We start from the raw sequence: 25,831 nt of genomic DNA, 5'->3' as shown, positions 1-25,831 counted from the left end.
TAAAATAAATTTTTAAAAATTTTTTAATCTTTATTTATTTTTGAGAGAGAGACAGAGTGTGAGCAGGGGAGGAGCAGAGAGAGAGAGGGAGACACAGAATTCAAAGCAGGCTCCAGGCCCTGAGCTGTCAGTACAGAGCCCGACACGGGGCTGGAACCCATGAACCATGAGATCATGACCTGAGCCAAAGTCTGACACTCAACCGACTGAGCTATCCAGGCACCCCAAAAGAATTTTTTTAAAAAAATAAGTTGTTTTGAGAGAGAGAGAGAGCACATTTGAGCAGGGGAGGGAGAAAGAGAGACAGAGAATCTTAAGCAGGCTCCACACCCAGCACAGAGCCCAACATGGGGCTTGATCTCATGACTGTGAGATCGTGACCTGAGCAGAAATTAAGTCAGACACTTAACCAACTGAGCCATCTAGGTGCCCCTTTAAATAAGATTTTATTTATTTAAGTAATGTCTACACCCAACATGGGGCTAGAACTCACAACCCTGAGATCAAAAGTCACATGCTCTCCCAACTGGAGCTAGCCAGGCACCCTGATGATCATCTTTTTTGTTCTTTAATGCCAGGCACTATTGTAATCACTTTTTTTTTAATTGATTCCTTTTATGTTTTATTTATTTTTGAGAGAGCACAAGGGGGGAAGGGGCAGCGAAAGGGGGACAGAGGGTCAGAAACAGGCTCTGCACTGACAGGCTTACAACAGTGAGCCCGACGTGGGGTTCAAACTTCATGAACCATGAGATCATGACCTGAGCCGAAGTCGGACTAAGCCACCCCGGTGTCCCTGTAATCACTTTTTAAGTTCACTAAGTGAACTAATCTTTTAAAAATTGTTAGGCAGACTCTAATGCTATTCCAGTTTAATAGCTAGAGAGGGAAACAGCTGCAAAGTTGAGTAAAAACTTGCCCAAGATCACCCAGTTGATAAGTGGCAGGCATTTGCTGACACGAACTCTGGTCCAGGTGTTATGACACGTGTTGGACATGAAAATGAATTAGACCTGTCATCTGCCATCTAAGAGCCCACTGAAAGAAAAGGAGCAATTACAATACAGTGTTTTAAGACTGATAATATATTTTAGTTACCGGAATTGTCCCTTCATTTTAATGGTGTGGCTCATTGACAATCCTAGGAGAGTGTTTCTTACTTCCTCATTTGGAATGACTATTAAACAAAAATGACAGATTCAGATATTAATAACAGTCACGCTTTATAAAGGCCAAATAAACAAGAGCTGAAAAGCATCTGTTGATTTGGGAACTAGTTGTCTACCAGGGAATGTAGCTACAGCTGGGAGCAAAGGCAGAAAAGTGAGGACTCAGGTTTGGGAGACAGGGGTGCTGTCCTTGGTCCTGATTGTTCTCTGAACAGCACTACCACCACCTGGAGTAAAGTATTGGCTTTGTTTTGTTTCCAATAAAATTTGCAATCCCTCACAAGCCAATACTCTTATAAAATACAATTAAAAATGAAACTAATCATGTGCTTGGATATCACATCAATGTTAAACTTCTGTAAAAGGTTCTAAAAACTCAATTTCTGTACTTAAATCATTGCAGACCTGTAACAAACATGGATGGACCAGTGGCAGCCCCCACACTCCACTATGAGTAACCAGTCTTGCGTGGAAGTGGTCCATTGATCAGACTACTCACAGAAATCCCCCAAAGAGTAAAAAGTGGAAAATGCTTGCATCAAAATACATGTAAGGAGATAGTGCACCAGTGAGATTTTAAAGCCCAGAATCCAGACATTAAGAAGGGGGAATATGACTGCCCAAGGAGTAAAAGTGTTTTGTTAAAAATAGAGCAACCTATTTCTGATCGATGACGAGGCTAGGAACATAAGAGCAGTGAACCCACCAGTCTGCAATCCTCCCACTTGACAAAAAGCTCGTTCCACAATTGCTGCCAAGACCACTGAACCTGGGTGCCATTTGCAAGATTAAAAGAAGACACTGGGGTGCTACATCTACTCGCCCCATCTGTGGTTCACCCAAGACCTCAGAATTTGATGGGGTTTTTTTAATAGGAGAGATTTATTTGAAGACATATTACAGCATATAAAACTACATAAAGACTTAATTTCCACTCAAACACTGGTAGATTTGATATAATTCATAATAAAAAAACACTTTTTAAAATTTTATTTTATGTATTTTGAGAGAGGGGAGAGGGACAGAGAGAATCCCAAGTAGGCTCCATATTGTCAGCTCAGAGCCTGATGTGGGGCTCGATCCCACGAACTGTGAGATCATGACCTGAGCCAAAATCAAGAGTCAGATTCTTAACCGACTGAGCCACCCAGGTATCCCTCTCACCACTCTTATTTAACATTGTATCAGAAGATCTAGTAACTGTAAGAAGGCTAAAAAAAAAAAAAAAAAGGCATGCGGATGGGAAAGGAAGAAATAAACCTGTCCCTATTTGTAGATGACATGATTATATATTTAGAAAAGTCTAAGAAATCCATAGATTTCCTAGAACTAATAAATGAATTCAGCAAGTTTGTATAACATAAGAGCAACATGTACAAATCAATCACATGTCTACATACTAACAAATATAAGGAAACCAAAATTAAAAACACAATATGATTTACAGTCAGTTCATAGAAAATGAATTACTCACGTGAAATCTTAACAAAATACGCATAAAATCTGTTTGCTGAAAATTACAAAATTCTGATGAAGAAAAACTCAAAGAAGACCAAATAAATCCAGAGACATACTGTGTTCATAGATCAGAACACTCAACATAGTAAATATGGCAATTCTTTCCAAACTATTACCCAAGTTTAACACAATTCATGTCAAAGTCCCACCAGGAGTTTTGTTTTATTTTAATTTTTTCAATTTATTTTTGACAGAGAGAAAGACAGAGCATGAGCAGGGGAGGGACAGAGAGAGAGAGGGAGACAGAATCTGAAGCATGCTCCAGGCTCTGTGCTGTCAGCACAGAGCCCGATGTGGGGCTCGAACCCACAGACCACAAGATCATGACCTGAGCTGAAGTCGGACACTCAACTGACTGAGCCACCCAGGCGCCCCAGGAGTTTGTTTTTTTTTTTAAACATAGACAATATTATTCTAAAATTTACATGGAGAGGCAAAGGAACTAGCATAACTAAAACATTCGTGAAGAAGAATAAAGTGGCAGAAATCAGTCTACCTGATTTCAAGACATTGTATGCCTTAGTCAAAAAATCAAAACTATAGGGGCACTGGTGTGGCTCAGTTGGTTAACCGTCCAACTCTTGATTTTGACTCAGGTCACGATCCCACAATTTGTGGGATGAAGCCCTGCATTGGGCTCTGTGCTGACCGTGTGGATCCTTCTTGGGATTCTCTCTCCCTTTCTCTCTCTGACCCTCCCCTGCTTGCGCGCTCTCTCTCTCTCTCTCTCTGTCTCTCTCTCTCTCCCCCCTCTCAAAATAAATAAATAAAAACTTTTAGAATATATCCTGCACCAAAGTAGTACATTTGTTACAATCAATGAACCTACATTGACACATTATTTTCACCCAAAGTCCTTAGTTTACATTGGGAGTCCATCTTGGTGTTTTACATTCTATGGTTTTGGACATGTATCTACCATTATAATGTCATATAGAATAGTTTCAATGCCCTAAGAATACTCTGCACTCTGCCTATTCATCCCTCCTCCTCCCTTCCTGGCAACCACTGATCTTTTGCCTTTTCTAGAATGTTGCATGGTTGGAATCATACAGTAACAACGTTTTTTGGATTGGCTTCTTTCTTTTTTTTTTTTTTAATTTTTTTTCAACGTTTTTTATTTATTTTTGGGACAGAGAGAGACAGAGCATGAACGGGGGAGGGGCAGAGAGAGGGAGACACAGAATCGGAAACAGGCTCCAGGCTCCGAGCCATCAGCCCAGAGCCTGACGCGGGGCTCGAACTCACGGACCGCGAGATCGTGACCTGGCTGAAGTCGGACGCTTAACCGACTGCGCCACCCAGGCGCCCCTGGATTGGCTTCTTTCACTTAGCAATATGCATGTAAGGTTTCTCCATGTCTTTTCATGGCTTGATAGCCCATTTCTTTTTGGCACTAAATAATATTCCATTATCTGTATGTACCACATTTTATTTGTACATTCACTTACTGAAGGACATCTTGGTTGCTTTCAAGTTTGGGCAAGTATAAATAAAGCTGCTACAAATATCTTTATGCAAGATTTTGTGTGGACATAACTTTTCAATTTATTTGGGTAAATACCAAGGAGCCCTATTGCTGGATTACATGGTAAGAGTATGTTTAGTCTTATAAGAAACTATCAAACTATCATCCAAAGTGCATTTCTCACATTTTGCATTCTCACCAGCAATGAATAAGAGTCCCTGTTGCACCATAACCTTGCCAGCATTTGGTGTTGTCGGTGTTTGGATTTTTATCATTCTAATAAGTCCCTGGTGGTATCTCATTGTTTCAATTTGCATTTCCCTAATGACATAGGATCATAACCAGGTTTTCATATGCTTTTTTTGCCATGTATGATCTTCTTTGCTGAACAGTTTGTTCAGATCTCTTGCTCATTTCTTCATTGGGTTATTCATTTCTTACTGTGGAGTTTTAAGGGTTCTTTGTATATTTTGTTGTTTTTTGTCTTTTCTTTGTATATTTTGGATAGCAATTATTTCTGATATACATCCTTTACAGAGATTTTCTCCCAATTTATGGCTTGGCTTCTCATTCTCTTGAAAATAGCCTTTTCTATTTTTTTTTAATGGTCATTTATTTTTGAGAGCAGAGACAGAGCGTGAGTTGGGTAGGGGCAGAGAGAGAGGGAGACATAGAATCTGAAGCAGGCTCCAGGCTCTGAGCTGTCAGCACAGAGCCTGATGAGGGGCTAGAATTCACAAACCATGAGATCATGAGCGGAGCCGAAGTCAGACTTAGCCACCCAGGCACCCCTTGAAGATAGCCTTTTCAACAAGTGATGCTATAGTTATTTGCCATCCTTTGACACACACACACACACACACACACACACACACACACAAGACTTGACTTATACCTCACACTTTATTAAAAAAATGAACTCAAAATAGAATATAGATTTAAATATAAAGTATAAAACTATAAAGCTTTTATTTTTTAAATGTTTATTTATTTTTGAGAGCATGAGCAGGGGAGGGGCAGAGAGAGAGGGAGAGAAAGACACACAGAATCTGAAGCAGGCTCCAGGCTCTGAACTGTCAGCACAAAGCCCGATGCGGGGCTCAAACCCACCGACGGCGAGATCATGGCCTGAGCTGAAGTTGGCTGCTTAACCGACTGAGCCACCCAGGGGTCCCTAAATTCCTCTAAATTAGTAGTTAAACATGTAAATTCCTTTCCCACATTCTTCTGTGTATATTTTACAGCTATTTTCTTTGTGGTTACCATGGGGGTTACATTTAATATCCTAAAAGTTAAAACATTCCAATTTGAATTTATACCAGTTTACCTTCAGTAACACCCAAAAACTCTCTGCTCCTTTTAACAGCCAGCTCTGTTCTCACCCTTTTCTGTGACTGATATCAAACAAATTATATGTATACACATCGTATGTAGTAGTTACTTTTTTTGCTATAATTGTTGATACAACCAATAAACTGCTTAAATCTCCAGAGAATTAACTAAGTGAAAAAAGCCAATCGTAAAAGGTTATATACTGTATGATTCCATTTATACATTCTTGAAATGACAAAATTATAGAAATGAAGAACACAGATCAGTTGTCTGAAGTTAAGGAGACGGTGAAAAAGAGGTGCCTGGATGGTTCAGTTGGTTAAGTGGCTGACTTCAGCTCAGGTCATGATCTCACAGTTCTTCAGTTTGAGCCCCACATCAGGCTCTCTGCTGTCAATGCAAAGCTTGCTTCAGATCCTCTGTCTCCCTCTCTACTCCTCCACGCACTCTCTCTCTCTCTCTCCCAAAAATAAAAATTTTAAAAATAAAAAAAATTTAAAAAAACAAGGAGCGCACCTGGGTGGCTCTGTTGGTTGAGCGTCCAACTCCTGATTTTGGCTCAGGTCATGATCTCATGCCTTGTGATTTCAAGCCCCACATAGGGCCCTCTGCTGTTAGTGAGGAACCTACTTCAGATCCTCTGTCTCCCTCTCTCTCTCTGCCCCTACCCCACTCTCACACATCCTCTCTCAAAAACAAATAAACATTTTTTTTTTTTTTTAAAAAAGGAAAGGATGAAAGAATAGGGAAGTGAGTGTGGCTTTAACACACAACATGAGGGATCCCTATGGTGATGGAAAAGTTCTGTGTCTTGACTATCAATGTCAATGTCTTGTTTGTGATATTGCATTATACTTGGGCAAGATATTACAATGGGGGAAACTGGGTAATTGGTACACTGGATCTTTCTGCATTGTTTCTTGCAACTGCATGTGAATCTATAGTTATCTCAACATAAAAAGTTTAATTTTACAAATACTATAAACTGTTATTATAAAATGTTATTGTTCATCAATTCTGTAATCATTTGTTAATTCTGTGTGATGGTTACATCAACACTAATAGCATGTAGTTATAATAGCATTTAGAAAGACACAACCAGGGGCACCTGGCTGGCTCAGTCAGCTTAGCGTCTGATTCTTGATTTGGGCTCGGGTCATGACCTAATAAATTGGTGGGTTGGAGCCCTGCGTTGGAGGCTGACAGTGTGGAGCCTCTTTGGGATTCTCTCTCCCTTTCTCTCTCTGCCCCTCTCCTGTTCATGATCTCTCTCTCTCTCCAAAATAAATAAACATTAAAAAAAAAAAAAAAGGTTGAGAACATTAGACCAGAGTGTGGAAAATAAGCATTAGGACACACTGCTGGTGAGACTGTAATTGGCATGAAGTTTGAAAGGGCAATTTTGTGACTTCATCAAAAAACTATGTCCTATAGTAATGCTCTTTTAGAAAATGAACAAGAGTATTTATTGCAGCAATAAATGTAAGAGCAAATAGTAGGGGAAAAGAAATCTTAACCACTTTCATCAGAGAAATGGTTTAAAAATAAGGTACTGTATGAGCAAAGATTACATTATATTGTTACTGTTAAGAAAAAGGAGATCAAGACTTACAATGAGGGGGAAATGTCAACAGATTGCCATTAAACTTCCCTCCACAGGGCCAAACGAAATAACAAAGAGAAGCCGAAGTGGAGAGAAAACCTCCAACTTCTACGAAACCTTGACGAGGCACACAGTCATAAACTGCTGCCACAATACACTAGACTATGGATCAAACCCAGGAAGGACACGAAGGGCAGACTCAGACCTCTGTTCATTTCACACTGCGCGCAGAGACCTCCAAAACGGGGCGACCCTGGCCCAAGACCCCCAATACTCCTTTACTAGCGGACCCCTGGGGCACCGAACCACCTTCGGAGAGAAGTCATCAGGGCAGTGCTCCGGCAGCAACACTCGCGTGGATGATGTCCAGTACTGATGACAGTGCGGGGGGGATACCAGGGACCATACAGACCAGGGTAGACCAGATTTACCAATGGTTGGGTTTCAAGTGGCAAAGACGTGGTAAAATGAGACCTCAGCTTTTTGTTGTTGTTTTTGTACTTTAATTTTTTTTTTCCAAGATAAGTTGGTGCACTGTGTCACTTTTTAGTTTTTAAAAATAGAAGAAAGCCCAGAGTGTCGGATGCAATCCCGAGGAAAGTCAGGGATCCTCGGTTTCAATCCTGTATCTGCTCGTTATTCACTGCGACCGCAACCAAACTGCGTTACTTGGAGCATCTGTAAAAATTTTATAAACACTAGTAGTCGCCCCGCCGCCAGGGCGATTAACAAAAAAAAGGTTTCAATTCTTGGGCCGTAATTCGGAAGCAGGCAAAAGCTGCTCCCCAATCGGGTACTGCCTCGCCGCGGCCGCGGGGTGTCTCGGGACTTGTAGTCCACCCAGTCGAACTCGCTGTCCCGGCAGGCCCCGCGATGGCGGCAGGGCTACGTGGCGCCGCGGGCTGCGACTGCGCCGGCAGGTGGAGCAAGATGGCTGCGGAGCAAGGCGTGAGGGTCGTTGGGCCCCGGCCCGGAGGGGGACTGGGAAGGGTGATTCGGGCCCTCGTGCTGCTTCTGTGTTTTGTGGCCCGCGGAGGCGCGCTTTACTTCCACATCGGGGAGACCGAAAAGAAGTGCTTTATTGAGGAGATCCCGGACGAGACCATGGTTATAGGTGCGGGCGGAGGGGGAGAGTTTGGAAAAAGACCTTGGTCTTGGGGCGGGGGGTGCGGGAGAGTCACCTCTTCCAGAAAGGGAAGCAGCCGGTCTCGCCGCGTGCTGGCGTGGGCCGACTCCGCGCCACCTCGCGCTCATCTGACCTGGACTCGCCCCACTTCCCTCCAGGAAATTACCGGACGCAGCTGTATGACAAGCAGCGGGAGGAGTACCAGCCGGCCACCCCCGGGCTCGGCATGTTCGTGGAGGTGAAGGACCCAGAGGACAAGGTGAGCCGGCCCCAAAGCCCGCGCGCGGAGCCCTCCGCCCTGCGCTTAGGCGCCAGACCAGGCAGGTGCTGGTACTTCCCCTCCTAGTTGCCGCATCTGCTGAACTGCTGAAGACAGTTGGATGTTGTGAGAAGATCGCACCCGGCTTTGCGCTCTAGGCCAAGCTCGGGCTGCTGCAGTGCTAGCGGCTCCTGTCAACCTCTTACCGACTGCTGCGTGACTCTGCCAAGTCACTGAGCTTCCCTGAGCCGGTTTCCTGGTCTGTGAAACGGAAACTCACCTATCTTACAGGTGTGGTTGGTGCCTTAATTGTGGTGCTGGCAGTCAAAGAATTTTGTCAACTCTGACGCTGTGGCATCCAGACTTTAAGGTTTCACAGGACAGAGTGCTTTCCAAAACGAAGAAGCAACTGTTAATTTCACCAGATAAGGATATTAAAGGAAAGCAAAAGAAAAAAAATCATTGATTGTCACTTTTCATTAAAAAAAAAAAAAAAAAAAAAAAGAACCACACACAAAAAAGAGTTGAAATGGCAGGAGCTCTGAATAAAGAGCCCTTTCCAACCGCAGACCCACGTCAGCTTCATTTTAGATTCTTCACCCCTGCCCGCAGAAGGTCTCAGACAAGCTTTGGCAACTACCGCGGAGCAGGTTGGAGCTTTTAGTGTGTGGGGTGCCTATGTCTCTGTTGGCTAACTTTTGAGGCTCAGAGAGCCTTAAGACTTCTTTCCTTCCAGCCCCATCCTCTCTATAACACTCACTGAAGGCTTTTGTCTCCAGGTGATCCTGGCCCGGCAGTATGGCTCTGAAGGCAGGTTCACTTTCACCTCTCACACCCCCGGCGAACACCAGATCTGTCTTCACTCCAATTCCACCAAGTTCTCCCTTTTTGCTGGAGGCATGCTGGTGAGTGGACCCACATGGGACTCGTAGCTTTCAACCTCTAAACCCTGGTGGGGCCTGGAGACTGGCGGTGCTTTGGGTGTGAGATGAGTGTGTCGGATTTTGTGTCTCCTAATAATTTTGGGTTTCCGCTGAACATCTGGGCACAGTCCCTGAACTCCTTGTATGTGCCTTGGTCCAAGTGTCAGCCAAGTTTATTCATGCCTGTTTGCCTAGAGCCCCATAGGGCTGGACACTGTGGAGGCCTCAGCCCTGGACGAAATGCACAAATGAAGGAAGGTAGGGGGACCAGCTGTCAGTGCCTGGCATGAAGATGGAGCAGGGCTGCCCGATTTCTTTTTCTCTTCCTTGTCTGTCCCCAGAGAGTTCACCTGGACATCCAGGTGGGTGAACACGCCAACGACTATGCAGAAATTGCCGCCAAAGACAAGTTGAGTGAGCTGCAGCTACGAGTGAGACAGCTGGTGGAGCAAGTGGAGCAGATCCAGAAAGAGCAGAACTACCAACGGGTATGTGGTTGGGCCAGGAGCTCCTGGGTGGGCTTCTTCCCAGAAGCCTTCCCCTCGCTCAGCCAGGAGTGGCATGTGTGTCAGATTCATTATGAAAGCCAAGGGACTTAACTGTGCCGCTTTGCAAGTCTAAAAGGTGGGGTGGGGATCACTAACTCCAGTGTGTAACCAAGGAGACAGGCTCTTGAGAGGCCATCATTGCTCTAAATCCCAGTTACATGTACACAGTGACAGAGCGGGAATTGATATTAATACCTTGGGTGTTATTTCCATGGCTCCAGGTGCTTCCAGGACCAGCTATTTCAAACTCATTTGTGTCCAGGAGCCAGGCGGTACCATGAATGAATCTGTGACCATAAGGACTGTTGTGTGTCTAATCCTCAGTGGTCTCGGTTAATTGTCAACCCAGGGTAGCCTTGCAGATAGATACGCTAGCCCTGGCTTTTAAGAGAAGCTAGAGATCCAAGTATTTTGATGTGAATTTTTACTAGGTTTTAACTATTGGCAAAACACATCCAGCCACTGGGCCACCAGTTTGCAACTTGTGCCCACAATCCTCGAGGAGCAGTTGGGGAAGACCTGGGCAGAGAGCTTAGAGCACGTGCACTCCTGAGTGCTATAGGGCAGCTCTGTCTGATGGGGTGATACTACTGGCACTTCACCTCCCCTCCCAGCTGGCTCCAGGAGAGGACCAGGGGAGGGCTGTACCTGACACATGAGCAGACAGAGGTTGGTTGGTTGGTTGGTTGGTTTGAAGTAGGCTGCATGCCCAATGTGGAGCTTCAACCCCAAGAGTTGCATGCTCTACCAGCTGAGCCAGCCAGGCACCCCCAAGCAAACAGACTTAAATGAGTGGGTTCCTGGAGGCCATCTGGCTGGGGAGGATGAATACAGTCCCCAGGTGGGGTCTCTGGCTCTTTGCAGACACTTGATTGGAACCTGGGCATAGCTCCTTGATTCTGGGGCATCCTCTGCAAAGGGAACCCAGCAGTTAGAGTGGCGCCAGGTGGTGCCCAGCAAACTTAAGCTCCTCTTCCGCTCTCCCCTCCCACAGTGGCGAGAGGAGCGTTTCCGGCAGACCAGCGAGAGCACCAACCAGCGGGTGCTGTGGTGGTCCATTCTGCAGACCCTCATCCTCGTAGCCATCGGCGTCTGGCAGATGCGACACCTCAAGAGCTTCTTTGAAGCGAAGAAGCTGGTGTAGCCAGCTCACAGGCCATCCTTCCTCCCAGGCTGGGGGAGAAAGGGCCTCCTGGAACTGATTTCTCTCTAGCAGGAGGACTGGTTCCGAGCCATGGATGTCTGGAGGGGAAAGGGGCTACAGGCACCCCAGGCACAAGTTTAGGGCAGGAGCTTGGCTGGCTAGTACTGAGCAGGTGGTGGGGCAATGCCTGTCCCCTCCCCTGGGCTCTAAGCCCTTTGCAGTAATCACCCAGGGTCTGGTGAAGCCACTGGGAGCCCCACTGGCACCTCAGAATCACAGTGTTACTGATCAGGGATGTGAGGCTGTTGTCTGGGGTGGCTGGGGAGGGGGGAGTGGGTAGGCACGCCAGTCTTTTTTCTGTCTTCCTTTGCTAACTTGGGATTTGAGCAGGTTGGGGTGTGGCCGTGATTCCCTGCCACCCTGGGAACCTCACTGTACCCTCCTTGGGACTAGACCCAGACTGCAGATCCAGGGTATGTGTGTCAATGGAGGGTGGGGGTGAGGGGGTTGCAGTGTGGGAAACTAGCCCTGAGGTTGACCTCAGCTTCTCAACATGGTTGTCCTTTTGGGGGCTTGAGGAACTGGGGTCAGGCCAGGCAGAGGCCTTGGTGCTGGCTGGGGATGGGGCCTGCAAAGTCTTAGTTACTGATTTCATTTTCAACAAGTCTAGGTTTGTTACATTGGTTTCCCAATAAAAAATAAAAAAATTCGCTTGTCCCACATAAAGTGACTGTGCCACCGAGGTGCTCAGGGAACGTCAGTTCTTCTATGCAAAGCACTTAACATTCCAAGATGAATACCCACCTGTGAAGTTCATTCTTTCCCTCCCCTCTATACCTTTCTGTAGCAGGGGATAGTGGGTTTGCCCAAGAGCATAAAACAAGTGAATGGTGGGGGGTTGGTGTCTTGTTCAGGAAGGTAGTGTGCATTGAACAGAAGAGCACTGCGGGTTTGGGAAGAACAGAAATCCTTGGGCTGGCGGGGATGAGGATGTAGATGGTCTTAACCAACAGAATGGGATTTCAGGAGGACCTTGAAGGAGAAGGATTCGGATGTAAGAAGGCAGAGCAGCCGTGGTTGGAAACCCTGGCAGATGGCTGGCATGGAGGTGGATGGACATGGTTTCCACTGGAGTTTAGGGAGGGGGCTGAGGAAGCCATTAAGGGAGGTTGGTTAGAGTTAGAAGAGACTCGCATATTACCCAGTGTTTGACACAGTTTTGGGTACAAGAACCGGAGATAAATTTGAGGAAGGTGAATCCAGCAGGGTGTGAGAAAGAGACAGGCTGGGGAGGCCAGGCTGTGGACTACTTGAACTGACAAGGGGATATGGTCTGACCTCATACTACCTCCTAGACCTCTTCCACAATAAAAACAAAAAACTTGTTTAGAATAGCCTTAGCGTTACAGAAAATTCATGATGTTAGTTCTCCCTATTATTGTCATGCACCAGTATGGTACAAGTGTTCAAGTTAATGAAACAGTATTGATACATTATCTTAGTTTTATTTAAGTAATCTCTACACCCCACATGGGGCTCAAACTCATGACTCCAAGATCAAGAGTTGCACGCTATTGAGCCAGCCAGGCTCCCAATATGTTATTTTTAACTAAAGCCCATAGAGTATGCAGATTTTCTTAGCTGTTGCCTAATGCCCTTTTTTTCTGTCCCAGGATCCCATCCAGGACAAGTTACATTTCACCCCTCCTTGGCTATGACGGTTTCTCAGACTTGCCTTGTTTTTTATTACCTTGACAGTTTTTAGGAGTACTGTTCAGGTATCTTGTAGAATTCCCTCAATTGGGATTTGTCTGCTGTTTTTCTCATGATTGAACTGGAATTCTGGGTTTTTGAAAGACCATAAAGGTGCCATTCTCATCCCATCATACCAAGGGTGCTTATTATTAACATGATTGTGGGTGTCACTGTTTAAAACTAATTAGAATTTTTATGTGAAATCTGATTTCTTGAGGCAAATCAGATCTGACGCTAGTGGGGCTTCATTCTGATGTAACAACAATTAGCAAGACTGAAGGGCAGCTGTTCCCCTTTAGAAGGGCTTGTGCTTTCAAAGGTCACAGTCCCACCTCCCTGCTTCCATTATTGGCCTCACCCCACTGACTGGTCTCTTCAGGGGATCAGCCTTGCCTTTGTCACCAGCCAAACCTGGGCTGGATTTGCCAAAGTTCTGTAACAGAGTGCAATGCAATGGCAGAGTTCAGCAGTAAGGTCCTTCTTTGGTCGGTTTTATGCTGGGTTTAAGTGAGAATGGCCATCACTGGGGATGATTAATTTCTCACAGTAAAGTCCTTTTGGAAGCACAGTGGTTGAGGCCGTAGATTGTGCAAAGTATCTTGGTTTACACCCTGAATTGCCTGTGTCTTCATTTCCTCATTTTTAAAGTGGGCATAGTAAGTACACTACCCATAAGGACTCAATGAGAGAACAGCAGTAAGCAACTTCGAACAATGACGGGCACATAGTAAGAACTCAATAGATGTTAGCTATTTATGAGGGAACTTCACATTTTCCGAAGAGCGGAGATCAAGCCTAAGGACTCTGCTGCCGTCTTCTCCCAGGTGGGAGGCTGGTCCAGCCAGCTAGGTTCACACTGTGCCAGGACGGATCTAAGAACCCAATCTTCCTCCCCCTTCAAACAACCCCACCCAAGTACCCCTCTTCTGTGTAAGGGCCATCGTTTACATAGCGTTGCCTATGTGCCCAGCACTGTGCCAAGTATCCTTGCATGTTACGTTCTCCATTAACCCTCACAGCAACGTGTAGCTCAGGAACTATTTATACATGCCAGTGAGGAAAGATGCCAAGAGATTGTGCTTGCCCCCCAAACACAGCCGAACTGGCAGAATCAGGTTTCGAATCCAGTCAGTCTGTCTGCAGTGCTTGGCTCCTAACCACTACGTGGGGTCTGGGCTGAACCCAAGTTGGAGTCCAGAGCTTGGCCTTGCCACCCTCCGATCTTGCTACGGGAGGAAGCATGCACCACCTGGGACCGAGAAGGGAGGAGGAAGGGGCGGCAGGACGGAGATACAGATCATGCCAGAGCGCTGGAAATCTGGAGTCTAAGTACAGTACCGGCCCAGTGACGTGAGCCCCCTCTGAGGTCTCGGTTTCCCGGGAGAACAAGCAGTTCCCCAGTGGGCAGTTAGCGGACCGGCGACAGGAGCACTCAAGCGGTCCTCGAACGCGGAACGTTTGAAGCTGCGGCTCCCGGGAGCACACGGCGCGGCTGGAGCGGCGGACCCGGCGGACCGAGGGGCGGGGCGGACTGGCCGGGGCGGGGCGGGAGGCGGAGGCGCCGCGTAGGCCCGGGAGGCCGGGCCGGCCCGGCTGGGAGCTCGAGTCCCATGCGCCGCCACCTCCCCCCACGATGTTCCCCTCCCGGAGGAAAGCGGCGCAGCTGCCCTGGGAGGACGGCAGGTGAGCGGCGGCGGCCGGCCCGGGCCCCGTCCTCCCGGGTGCCGATCCTTTCCGGGCCGCCCCGCGGAATCTAGGAGCCCGAGGACGTCGCGTCCCCGGCTGCGGGGCTTTCTGAGGGTCTGTGGTTCTCCCAGTGGGCCACTGGTTCGCTCTGTATACCGGGTCTCTGTCTCTCCGTGTAGGTCTCTGTCTCTACCAGTCTCCGCCACTTCGCGGGTCTGTATTTCTCCGATGACTTCCCTTTGTGAGTTTCTGTCCCTCTCTTTGCGAGTCTGTCCCTCGGTGCGGGTCTCTTTGTGTCTGTGTTTCTCCGCTGGCATCTGTCTTCGTGCGGGTCTCTGACTGCGTTGACCTCTCTCAGTGGATCTCTGTCTTTCTGCCTGCCCCCGGCCTCTAAGGGTCTTTATTCCTTTTCTCTGGTCTCTACTTCCCCCCATCACATCCGTGTAACCTCAGACCCCATCCTCCTTCAGGCTTCCCCATCCTTTGCTGACCGCCCAGAAGAACACACCAGAAAGAATCTCTATGCTAGCCTGGTAGGCCACTGACTGGCACGAACTAGGCACTCCTCACACGTAATGCTGGTTCATTTCCGGTGCAGCTGTACTTGAGTGGGACCTCCTGCATGTGTTAGGTGTGAACTTGATCCAGACCTTAGCTGATGATGTTTTCCTAAACAGTATTGGGGTAGGGGAGTTATTCGGCTTTCTAGATTTGGGAGAACACCCACACTTCATTCGTGAGATGTGCCCCCAAAACTCTTCTCACCCGGCACACACACCCAGATAGTGGGTCTCCGCCCAGTGAATATCACCTCTTCCCCCGTATGTCTCTTAAGTTTGCCAGGTGCCAAAAGATTCGGGAACATAGTGGGCAAAAGGCTTGTGTTTGGGGGATTTTGCAGACTTGGTGTTGAAGCAGGAAGACAGGAATGTAATAGAAAGAAAGCCTGGACAGTGTGGAGTCAGCCCTGGGCAGGAATCCTCTTTAACAGCCATGTGACCAGGAACAGATCACTTAATCTTTCTGACCTCAGCTTTTCCATCTCTGAAACAGGGATCATAATATCTACTCTACAGGGCTGTATAAGGATTAAAAGAAGCCACGTATGTAACACTCTTGACACTGTGCCTGGCAGGCAGGAGGTATCTACCTTTGCAGTTGCGAGGTGCTGTAACCAGAACAGCTGATATTCAAACCTATATCACTAAGATTTGTGTAAGGGCAGAAACAAAAGGTAATAGAGGAGAATTTCCATTTCCACATCCCTTTCCGTAAACCTTTGGTACATACCTGTGTTCCCAGAAAAAGTTACTGCTGTCAGTTCCTGCTTTTGACACAGGGGTACAAAGGTCCAGGCAACAGATTCAGGCTAGCGTAGCAGTTTAAGAGTGCTGGCTCTGGAGCCAGCCCAGCTGGATTTGACTCTGCCTTTTCTAGCCCTGGGCACAGGTTGATGGAGATAAACCTCACTTAGTCGGCCCCTCGGAGCAGGGTGCCCTGGGCCTGGGAGCAGCTGGGACTGCAGTTCTGGAGTTTGCCACCAGGCGGCACCAGGAGTTCTCGGTGTCCGCTGTCCTGAGGAATTGACATTTGGCTCTGAATTCAGTTGCTCAGCCATTTGGGCCCTTAAAGCCCAGGATAAGATTGCCTATGAGAATGTGATCCTGCAAAGGGAAGCTGGGCTGAAGCAATAGCGTGTGACAATGCACGGAATGCCCAATCCATGCCATACCCCTGGATGATGGTCACTGCTTCTTTTCCCAAAGGTGGGAGATTTCCTCATGTCCATGTCCCCGGTCTCCACCCCAGCCCCAGAAAGAACCCAGGGGGCGAGGGAGAATCTGTAGAGGTTCCAGCCTTCCCAGGCCACTGGCAGAATTGGGCTCCGCTCTTCCCCAGCGGAAACCCCCACCACAGGACAATGGGGGGTAAGTCTTAGCTGGCCACCCCTCTGCTGTGTGTGAGACCCAGCTTCAGGGTTGCTGGCTTCCAGGTTGGCAGTTGTGTGTTAGAGAAAGTCAGGAGTTGGTCTGGCTCTGGCGTGTGACTTAAAGCATGCCCTGACTGCTTGAACCCTTCCTGTAACTCACCAAGCAAGCCCTTTGCTGTCTAAACTGTTCTGGGGCCGCAGACAGGAATGGCTTATCTAGGGGGACGACCAGCAGGGACACAAGGGATTACAGAACTCTGAATGCTTCGAAGAAGGAAGGACCAGATACCATGGAGAGAGCATGCATGTCCGTTTGTGTGCACGTTAAGGGTGGGCAGTGCTGGCCCTGACGTTGGAGTTGAGGTAGAGGGACGTTGCTGGTTATGACATGGGAGTTTGGCTCTGAAGGATCATCAGAGGGCATCTCAGACTGAAGTGGCAGGCTGTGTCAGGGCTGGAGCATGAAGGAACATGGTGAGTGGTGAAGGTCTGGGTTACCCAGTGTGTGGCACTGGGTGAGTGGTGGGGGGCGAGTGCAGGCAAAATGTATACTACCTTGTAGCTAACTGGTGACTCCCAAAGGCTATAAAGCAAAGTGATTTGCAGGTTGTTTCAGGGGGGTAGACTAGAGAGAGCTTCCCTTGTCTTAGGTTCCTCAGCTCCTTCTCTGTCCTCAGCAGAGAAATCTGGTAAATTCCACCTCTCTAACCCAGACAGCGATCTCTCCCAGCACGACCTCGGTGTCCAAGCGATTCAGATGCACTTCCAGCTTCTAAACAGAGCCTGATTTCCATACCTAGCCCTGATCTTTCTCTCCCTGTCCCATCTCTCCTCCCTTGTCACATGAGCTGCCTCTTGGACTGAAGATTGGAGTCTCATTCAGTGAACAGCGACTGTCAGTTTGGGTCTTGCATTGTTTTGGGGGTAGGTTGGATCTCCCCAGGGTAAACACTGGTCTTTTCCCTGGAACTGATGCCAGGCCCCTGCCTTGAGGACCTTTCTGGTGTGAGAAGCAGGACTGAAGTGAGGGTTTATACTGGGGGTAAACTTACAGAGGAGGAGGACTGGAAGGTGGTGGGTGGGATCTCTAAGGCAGGGCTCCTGCCCTCGGCTCAGGCTCAGACCCTTCAGCCACCGTACTGGAGAACGGCAGGTACCAGAGACCAGGAGTCTTGCCCCTGCCCTCCAGCAGCTCTTGGTCTGACCCGGACTCACTTACAGAAAGTAAGAGGGCGTGAAGGAACTGGGGCAGCTCTGACCCGGGGTTGGAGGGCTTCCTGGAGGTGCAGTGACACCTCCTGGGCCTAGAGCAGTAAGCGGGATTCCAATGTGTGGTAGCAGCATGAACAAAAGCGTTGACGTTGCTTCTGCACTAACTGCCAGGCGCGTGGGGCAGACCAGTCATGTGCACCTTACCAGTGGGGAAGCCAGAGAAGGGGTCTGCCAAAGGGCTCCGGCTCCACTCTCCCTTCTGACCCCACCCCTGCTCTTGTCCCAGGTCCAGGTTGCTCCCCAGCAGCCTTCCCCGGAAATGCTCCGTCTTCCACCTCTTCGTTGCCTGTCTCTTACTGGGCTTCCTCTCCCTGCTCTGGCTGCAGCTCAGCTGCTCTGGTGATGTAGCCCGGGCAGCCCGGGGACAAGGGCAGGAGACCCCAGGCCCACCCCACTCCTGCCCCCCGGAGCCACCTCCCGAGCACTGGGAAGAAGACGCGTCCTGGGGCCCCCACCGCCTGGCAGTGCTGGTGCCCTTCCGTGAACGCTTTGAGGAGCTGCTGGTCTTTGTGCCCCACATGCACCGCTTCCTAAGCAGGAAGAAGGTCCCGCACCACATCTATGTGCTCAACCAGGTGGATCACTTCAGGTAGGGACGGCCTCCCAACTCGGCCCCCCCTCTCCAAGGCCTCCCCTTGCCCAGGCCCCTCGGCTGCTCCCTCTCCCACTGGGGTCCAGTGCCAGGGGTGCCTCTGGCCTGGGAAAGACCACCCAGCGCAGTGGCGGGAGGGTGAGAACAGTAAACCCCTCTCGCTGGTGTGACGGGAATTTGAGGGGAGGATTGGGGCTAAGGAGAGTCCTGGTGTGATACCCATTTTGAAAGGATCGCCATGGCTGTCGTAGGAGGAATACCTTTTACCAGAACAGGAGAATGGGGCAGGGCTGGGAGGCCTGCTGGGCTGTTGGACGGGAGGGCCTCTTGGCTGTAGGGGAGCAGGGGTGGAGAGATGTGAGGGGGAGGAAGCACAGACCGAGCTTTCCAGTGGATTGGCTGTGGGGATTCGGGAAAGGCAGGGTCAAGGCCACAGCTTCGAAGCTGTTCACAGTCTACTGTTACCCTGGGGTCCTTGCCCTTTACCATGCGCCGCTCCCCTCCGTGAGCCAGTGCGCACATCTCACGCTCCACCTCCACCTCCTTTCCCTCCACCTCGCTCCTCTGGGAGGCAGACCCGAAGGCTCTTGGACCCCGCCAGGCCCTTTAGGCCACAGTACCGCCCAGTCTTCACAGCCCACCCTCCTCGTCCTCACTTTCTCCTCACCCACCTTGGAGTCCACGGTCCATCATTAACATCTGTCATCTCGCACTTCTCACCTCCCTGACCCACCTGCTGCTGGCTGCTCCATGCCTATCCTGGGGCAGCTGGCTGTCCCCCCCCAGGCGATGAGCCCTGGCCCAAGAGGGCCCTCTGGCCTGCTGCCTCTCCTCCTCTGAGGCAGCCCGGCACCCTTTCTCCTGTCCCTCTCCTCATCAGCCGTGGCTGATGACTTTGCTCCCTGTTTGAGAAGTCGAGCCAACAGGAAGAAAGTGAACCCTCCAGCCTCTGTGCTCACGGACTAGGCTCCCACCATGCTGGGGATGCACTGCCCCAGCCCCTCCAGGGCCAGCTCTTCTGGTCTGGCACTGGGTCCCCTTCTCGCTCTCCTACTCAAGGACATTGCTTCAGCCATCCACTCCTTTCTCTCCCTCCTGGATTGGTTTCTCCTCCCTTCTGGGGCATTTGCATCAGCAAACATACTGAAATAGCTCCTGTCTAAAAAGAGAAGGAAAAGCCCCCGTGACCCCTTGCCCACCCCTGTCACCTCATTCCTCTGAGCCCCTTCAGAGCAGAACTTTCCTGTCTCCCCTCTCACTCTCTCTGGAACCTGTTCCGCTCAGATGTTTACCCCCCTCGCTGAAGCAACTCTCACTGATGTCACCAGTGAGCCCACCTCCTTAATCCAAGCACTGTTCTCAGTCTTCCACCACCAGGTAGCATTGGCCAAGTGGGTTACTTCTTCCTCTTGGAAACACCTCCGTTTGACTTCTGAGACAGCACTCCGGTTCTCCTCCTTCCTCACCTCTGCTAAGTCCTTTGCCCGTTCTACCTCACCTCCCTGACCTCTCGACTGGTGCTCTTAGGGCTCAGTCCTTGGGCATTTTCTTTTCCGGCTGCAGTCACTCCCTGGGAATGTCATCCGGCCTCGTGGCACTAAACCCCTTCTGTGCCCTGGTGGCCCCCAAGTCTGTGTATTCCCGGCCTAGACCACTCTCCTGACCTCCAGCCCCCTGCGTCTGGGCACCACATAACCCTCCGTCTGGTGGTCCCGAGCATCCCAAGCTTCACATGATCAAGGCTGAATGTCTGCTTTCCCACCCGCCCTCTTCCCTATTTCAGGAGATGGCAGCTCCTCGCTTCCGGTTGCTCAGGCCAAAAAGCCTTCGAGTCATTGTCACCTCCTCGCTTTCCCTCAGCACACCCCGTCCCTCGGAATGTGTCTCAAATCTGCCCACTTCTCACCACCTCCCTGAGCTAAATCACCATCGTCTCCCACCCAGATGATCGTAGCCTTCCAACCCTGAGCCTCCCTTCTCTTCTCAACACCCCAGCTAGAGTGATCCTGTTAAACTGGAAGTCACAGCACATCCTGGCTCTGCTCTCAGCCCTGCAGGGGCTCCTGCGTGGTACCCGGGGTCACAGCCCAAGCCTGTCAGGGGCCAGTCCCCCACTGGCCTCATCCCTGAAGCCCCCCTGGTCACCCTGCTTGGTCACACAGGTGTCCGCTCCTGCCTCGGGCCTTGGCAATTGCCTTCCCCTCTCCTTGGAGACCCACCCCCTCTACCCGCTTCTGGCTCATTCCCTCAGGCCTTCACAGGTCACACCATTATCCTGGCCTTCCTGCTGGCCCTGTCTGCAAGAACACCTGCCCCACCCCCCAGCATGCTCTCCCCTCCTAACCGCATGCGCGCTTCTCTCCTCCGTAGCCCTTGCCGTTGGCTGGCTGGTTACATATACACTTATTGATTTCTGTTTCCTCTTATCAGAACCTCAGCTCCTCGAAGGCAGGGCTTTGATTTCTCTCGGCAGTAGCCCCAGTGGGCCGGACGGTGTCTGGCACATAGCTGGCAGTCGGTGGACGTCTGTGTGATGAGCAGACGGCAGGCGGGCAGCTGGGCAGCCCCACGGGGAAGTCGGCGTCGGGTGGGAAGGCAGCACAGGCGCAGGGGGGGCGGGCGCCACGGAGGACAGTCTGTCACGCAGTTTGGGGAGAGCGACCTCACCGCCCCCCACCCGTGCAGGTTCAACCGGGCGGCCCTCATCAACGTGGGCTTCCTGGAGAGCAGCAACAGCACGGACTACATCGCCATGCACGACGTGGACCTGCTCCCCCTCAACGAGGAACTGGACTATGGCTTCCCCGAGGCCGGGCCCTTCCACGTGGCCTCCCCGGAGCTGCACCCGCTCTACCACTACAAGACCTACGTGGGCGGCATCCTGCTGCTCTCCAAGCAGCACTACCAGCTGGTGAGGCGGGGTGGGGGGCCCGCCTGGGGCGGGCATGGGCAGTAGGAGGGACGGTCCCGGGCCCGGCGGATGAGAGGGTCCTGCCCTGGCCGGTCAAGGGAGTCCGGGAGCGGGACCGAGCCAGTCAGCGAGGATTCAGCCGCAGTAGCGGGAACCCCCTGTGAGCTGGCTTCGGGAGACTCGGGGTTCGTTGGTTCTCAATGGAACAGTCTGGGCTGGCTTCAGGGGTGGCTTGCCAGGCCTCTTAGCGTCACCAAGGACGTCTCTCACCTCGGCTTTCTCTGGAGTGGATTTGTTCTCAGGCCTATGAGGTGCACGGTGGCCGTCCTGGCTGCACGCTGCGTGCACCCAGGCCCGGGTTCAGTGGACGGTGAGGTCTCTTCCCCAGCAGCCAGGACAGGAGTCCCAGAACTGCACCACCCTGGCTCCTGATTGGCCTGACTTGAGTAGGGGTGGGGGAGAGGGGGCTACCCCTGAGTCCATTGTTGTGGCTGGAGGTGGAGGGGGGGGGCGGTGAGGGAGTGAAGGTGGAGGGAGGTTGGGGAGTAGGTGAGGGTGAGGAGAGAGAGTGGGAAGGACCGAGTGGCTTAGACACTGGTCTTTTGCCCTTTTCTTCAGGCTGCAGCTGAAGCCAGCTTTACAGAAATGAAGCCCTGAGTTGGGTGGCTAATAGGTGTCTGTCGCAGGGCCCAGCTGCCCCTGTCCCCACAGGAAGAGACCAGGGCAGAGCCTCCCAGGAGAAAAGGGGGTATCGGGCAGGCAGAAATCAAGCAGGATTGGCACTTCTGCCCATTGCCAGTTGCCCTGAAGAGGTGCCTTCCACCAGTCAGCCTTTTTTTTTTTTTAATCTATTTATTCTGAGAGAGAGAGAGAGAGAGAGAGAGAGAGAGAAGAGGAGGGGCAGAGAGAGAGGGAAAGAGAAAGAATCCCAAGCAGACTCTGTGCCATCAGCACGGAGCCCGACACGGGGCTCAAACTCAAAAACTGTGAGATCATGACCTGCGCTGAAACCAGAAGTGACACTCAACTGACTGAGCCCCCCAGGGGCCCCCAGTCAGACATTTTTGAGAAACCAATCGTGTCACACAGACTCAAGGCCCCATGAGAACAGGCAAGGGGCCTGGCATGTGATGGCTGTCCCCCAGTAGCTCAGAGGTTGCGGGAACTATAAGCCTCTGGGTGCACATTAGAACCTCCAGGGGAGGAGGAGGAGAAAGGGGGCTTTGGCCTACTCCTGGGTGGTCAGAGACCAGGGAGCGCCCTGGGAGGATGGGGCAAGTGACTCTCCCTGTCTCTGTGTCAGTGCAACGGGATGTCCAACCGCTTCTGGGGCTGGGGCCGCGAAGATGACGAGTTCTACCGTCGCATCAAAGGGGCCGGGCTGCAGGTAATACTCCCCCCAGGGCTCCCCACCTCTTCAGCATCGGGGCTGCCCCAGGGTTCCCTTCCCTGCCCTCAGATGACATTCCTGGGGCTTAGGGATGACACCCCCAGTTCCGATCTCAGCCTGGCCCCCGATAGGCACACCTCTACTGCAGAATGGCAGTACAGGCCCCTGCCCGTGGCCCGTGGCAGGCGGTGGGACCCCAGAGGACTAGCGGTGAGGACCGGGGCTCCAGGAGGGCGGCCTGACCCAACTTCTTTGGCCTTCTTAGCTTTTCCGCCCCTCGGGAATCACAACTGGGTACAAGACATTTCGCCACCTGCATGACCCAGCCTGGCGGAAGAGGGACCAGAAGCGCATCGCAGCTCAAAAACAGGTGCTGGCTGGTCCCCTGACTGGGGATGGTTAGGTGGTGATGTGGGGAAGCAACAGGGCCAAGCATTTCACCAATCTCTCCTCCGGCCCAGATGGCCCTGCCCTCCCCTGCGTGGCCCAGGCCAGTCTCTGGGCATTCTGCTTGGGCACTGTGCCCTGTGCCGGTGGCTGCTATGGGCACCTGGCCACGTGGGTAAGCTGAGACCTCGGCGTCCATGCAGGCAGGGAGCAGGGGAGGGCCTCAGCTATCGATGCCAGCGTCCCAGGCGGACCTGTGACACGGGAACCACCATCCCCCAAACAGCCTCTTCTTTAGGAGCCATATTAGCCCACCTGAACGATCTCAGCCCTCTTGCTTACTGGTGGGGTGCAGCTGCGGACAGCCGGCGGCCTCAAAGCCCTGAGTGCATGCTCTCTCTCCGTGTCCTCCCCAGGAGCAGTTCAAGGTGGACCGGGAGGGAGGCCTGAACACCGTGAAGTACCGTGTGGATTCCCGCACAGCCTTGTCTGTGGGCGGGGCCCCCTGCACTGTTCTCAACATCATGTTGGACTGTGACAAGGCTGCCACCCCCTGGTGCACATTTGGCTGAGCCAGCTGGACAGTAAGGAAGCCTGTGCCCACAGGCCACACTGCTTACTCAGGCTCTGGATAAAGCCTCAGGCCCCGGGGCCCACCTCCCCTAGGATGTGGGGTGGCCTGAAGCAGCGGATCGCAAGCCGCACATTTGCAGCAGCCCAGCCCCCAGAGGTGGGCTTGAGCCAGGACAGGACACACACAGGGTGCCTGGGACGCTGCTAGCAATAAACAGTGATGGAGAGAGACTGGGACGTGGCTCTCACCTGGGACTGTCCGCCCCGCCTTCCTGCTCGCCCTGCTCTCCCCGTCTTCGCGCACCCACACCTAAGGGCTTTTCCTTCCCCTGGACGGACGGCTTCATGCCAAGATGCAGTTCTGAAGCCAGGCCGCTGACATGGGTGGCCAGGACAATGCAGAGGGTTAAAACTGCAGGTTTCTGTGCAAGCCCCACAGAAAGGGAACAGCTGAGACCAGCTCTCTCTGGCTATCGCCATGCAGGAATGCCGGCCTGGGGTGGGCCAGATCTTCTGAGTTCTCAAAAAGAAACTTGAATTCTGGATTCCTGAGTGAAATCGGTTCGTTTTTAAATGATAGCAGCTAATTGAAACTTCAGAAAAGTGTGGCGGGCCGAACAAATGTGTCATGGACCACCAGTTTGTCACCTGGGGCTGAGCGGAAGGGGACGGGGGAAAAAGATGGCACCTCTCTTAGTTATAAGCTGGTAGGGGGGTAGGGCAGGGCTGGGGACGCCAAGGTCAGGGGAGGCTCAGGTGGGAGAGACGCCGAAGGCCAAGGTTCCTGCCACCTCCCACAGCCCTCCAGGCTTCGCTGCCCTTCTGGGCAGTCTGCCCCCCTCAGGCCGTGGTGGGCTCTGACTCTGGGGTGGGGGTGGCTTCATTCTACCACACTGAGACAGAACTAGACCCACAGGACTGGACTCGGGGTAGGCAAAATGTGGTGGCAAGGACTTGGTCATAGCTTGAGGGTGGGAGGACCACGTTTCTGAGGCGAGAGGGAGAAGATGAAAGGCAGGAGCATCCTGCAGTGTTCCCCGCATGCGGGCAGATTACCACTGATCACACGATGTCCGGGAGAGGTGAAGGAGGGGAGCCGAGGGAGACCATGGAACTGGGGAGTGACCTTGGAGGAATTATCTGGAGGGAAGCCGGGGGCCAACAAGAGTGGTAGGTGAGGGGCTCTGCAAGGCAGATCATTCCTTCAAGGCATTTGACTGCCAAAGATTTGGGCCAGTGGTCAAAGGAGTCTGGGGACTGGTTAAGGGTGGTTTGGTTAACAATAAATAGGACACCCTAAATGCTAGAGGAAGGGATTGAAGTCCCAAAGTTCAGGAGGATGGATTCAACAGCTGTGCTCCAAAATGACTACCCCTCAGAGGGTGATCTCAGTGCTGCTGGGTGCCATTGTGTGTGATGCGCACTGCACCACCTGAGCACAGCATAATGGAGTAGTGTATCTGTTCAGATGTACAACAGAGGTTCCATATCCTCAACTGACCTCGCCCAGCAATTCAGCTTCCCTCAGTACAGTGAGGAGCAGATGGACTAATTACAGTGCAGGGGTGCTGGGAGGGGCTTTCTCAACCTTGAGGCCCAAGAGAGGGGAACGAACCGCTCCCTGTGTGCCAGTCTCTGGACAACCCCGGCTGCATCATCTTGGACTTAACATAGCGTGGAGGCAGAACAGCAGCCTCTTTGGTGTTGGTGTGAATGGATGTGACGTCAAAGCCCCCAGCTCTGCACACTTCTCTCCCTGGCTTGTAGCAAGACCTAAAAGGATGAGGAGACCCTCCTCGCCATCTGCATGGAGGGCATAGAATGAACAGAAGAAAAGCAGGATCCACTGCCTGAGCCTGGACTGGGGCACAACTCCAACCGTGTGGTCCCCCACCCCCTGTGGTCACTGCCACCACCTCCTTCAAGGAGCCTGTAAGCACCCAGCCCGGGCCTGTTGCAGCCTGAATCCACAGCCTCCCTCCCTCCCCAGCCCAGGTGTCCCCCCGGGGGGTCTCTCCAGGAAAGTAGGAGAGGACTGAGCGGTGCCTGGCAAAGGGGGAAGAAGCAGACAGCTCTGCAAATGCCAGAGCATCTTGGTGCCTCCGTGGCTCCATGGAGGGGGACTAACATCCCCGTGTTGCTGGCCAGGGCGTGGATGAGATCAGCCCTGGATGTAGCAATACCTGCCACGGCACTTGTCCAACTTGATGGCTGTAATAGCAACTATAACAAGCAGGCACTAGTC

General features: G+C 51.4%; 2 protein-coding genes across 4 annotated transcripts; both read left to right on the top strand.

Moving 5' to 3' along the window:
* The first annotated feature begins 7,976 nt into the window (after positions 1-7,976).
* Positions 7,977-11,799, top strand: TMED9 (transmembrane p24 trafficking protein 9). Its single transcript, XM_007083128.3, has 5 exons — positions 7,977-8,204; positions 8,375-8,475; positions 9,255-9,380; positions 9,740-9,886; positions 10,941-11,799. The coding sequence occupies exons 1-5, from the start codon at positions 8,021-8,023 to the stop codon at positions 11,088-11,090; spliced, it is 708 nt and encodes a 235-aa protein (XP_007083190.2). The 5' UTR covers positions 7,977-8,020; the 3' UTR covers positions 11,091-11,799.
* Positions 11,800-14,377: 2,578 nt separating this feature from the next.
* On the top strand, positions 14,378-24,131 carry B4GALT7 (beta-1,4-galactosyltransferase 7). 3 transcript variants are annotated; one of them, XM_042982422.1, is made up of 7 exons: positions 14,378-14,528; positions 16,298-16,459; positions 17,960-18,322; positions 21,011-21,236; positions 22,540-22,623; positions 22,892-22,996; positions 23,430-24,131. In XM_042982422.1, exons 1-7 carry the CDS (start codon positions 14,479-14,481, stop codon positions 23,583-23,585), a joined length of 1,146 nt encoding a protein of 381 aa, XP_042838356.1. In that variant the 5' UTR covers positions 14,378-14,478; the 3' UTR covers positions 23,586-24,131. The 3 variants fall into 3 exon arrangements, with proteins under 3 accessions (XP_042838356.1, XP_042838359.1, XP_042838368.1); XM_042982425.1 differs by lacking the exon at positions 16,298-16,459 and adding an exon at positions 15,002-15,064; XM_042982434.1 differs by lacking the exon at positions 16,298-16,459.
* Positions 24,132-25,831: the final 1,700 nt, after the last annotated feature.

This window comes from Panthera tigris, chromosome A1 (assembly GCF_018350195.1).
Source record: "Panthera tigris isolate Pti1 chromosome A1, P.tigris_Pti1_mat1.1, whole genome shotgun sequence".
NCBI classification, from domain to species: domain Eukaryota; kingdom Metazoa; phylum Chordata; class Mammalia; order Carnivora; family Felidae; genus Panthera; species Panthera tigris.
Note: the sequence above shows the minus strand (reverse complement) of the source record. Positions and strands in the feature narration are given on the sequence as shown.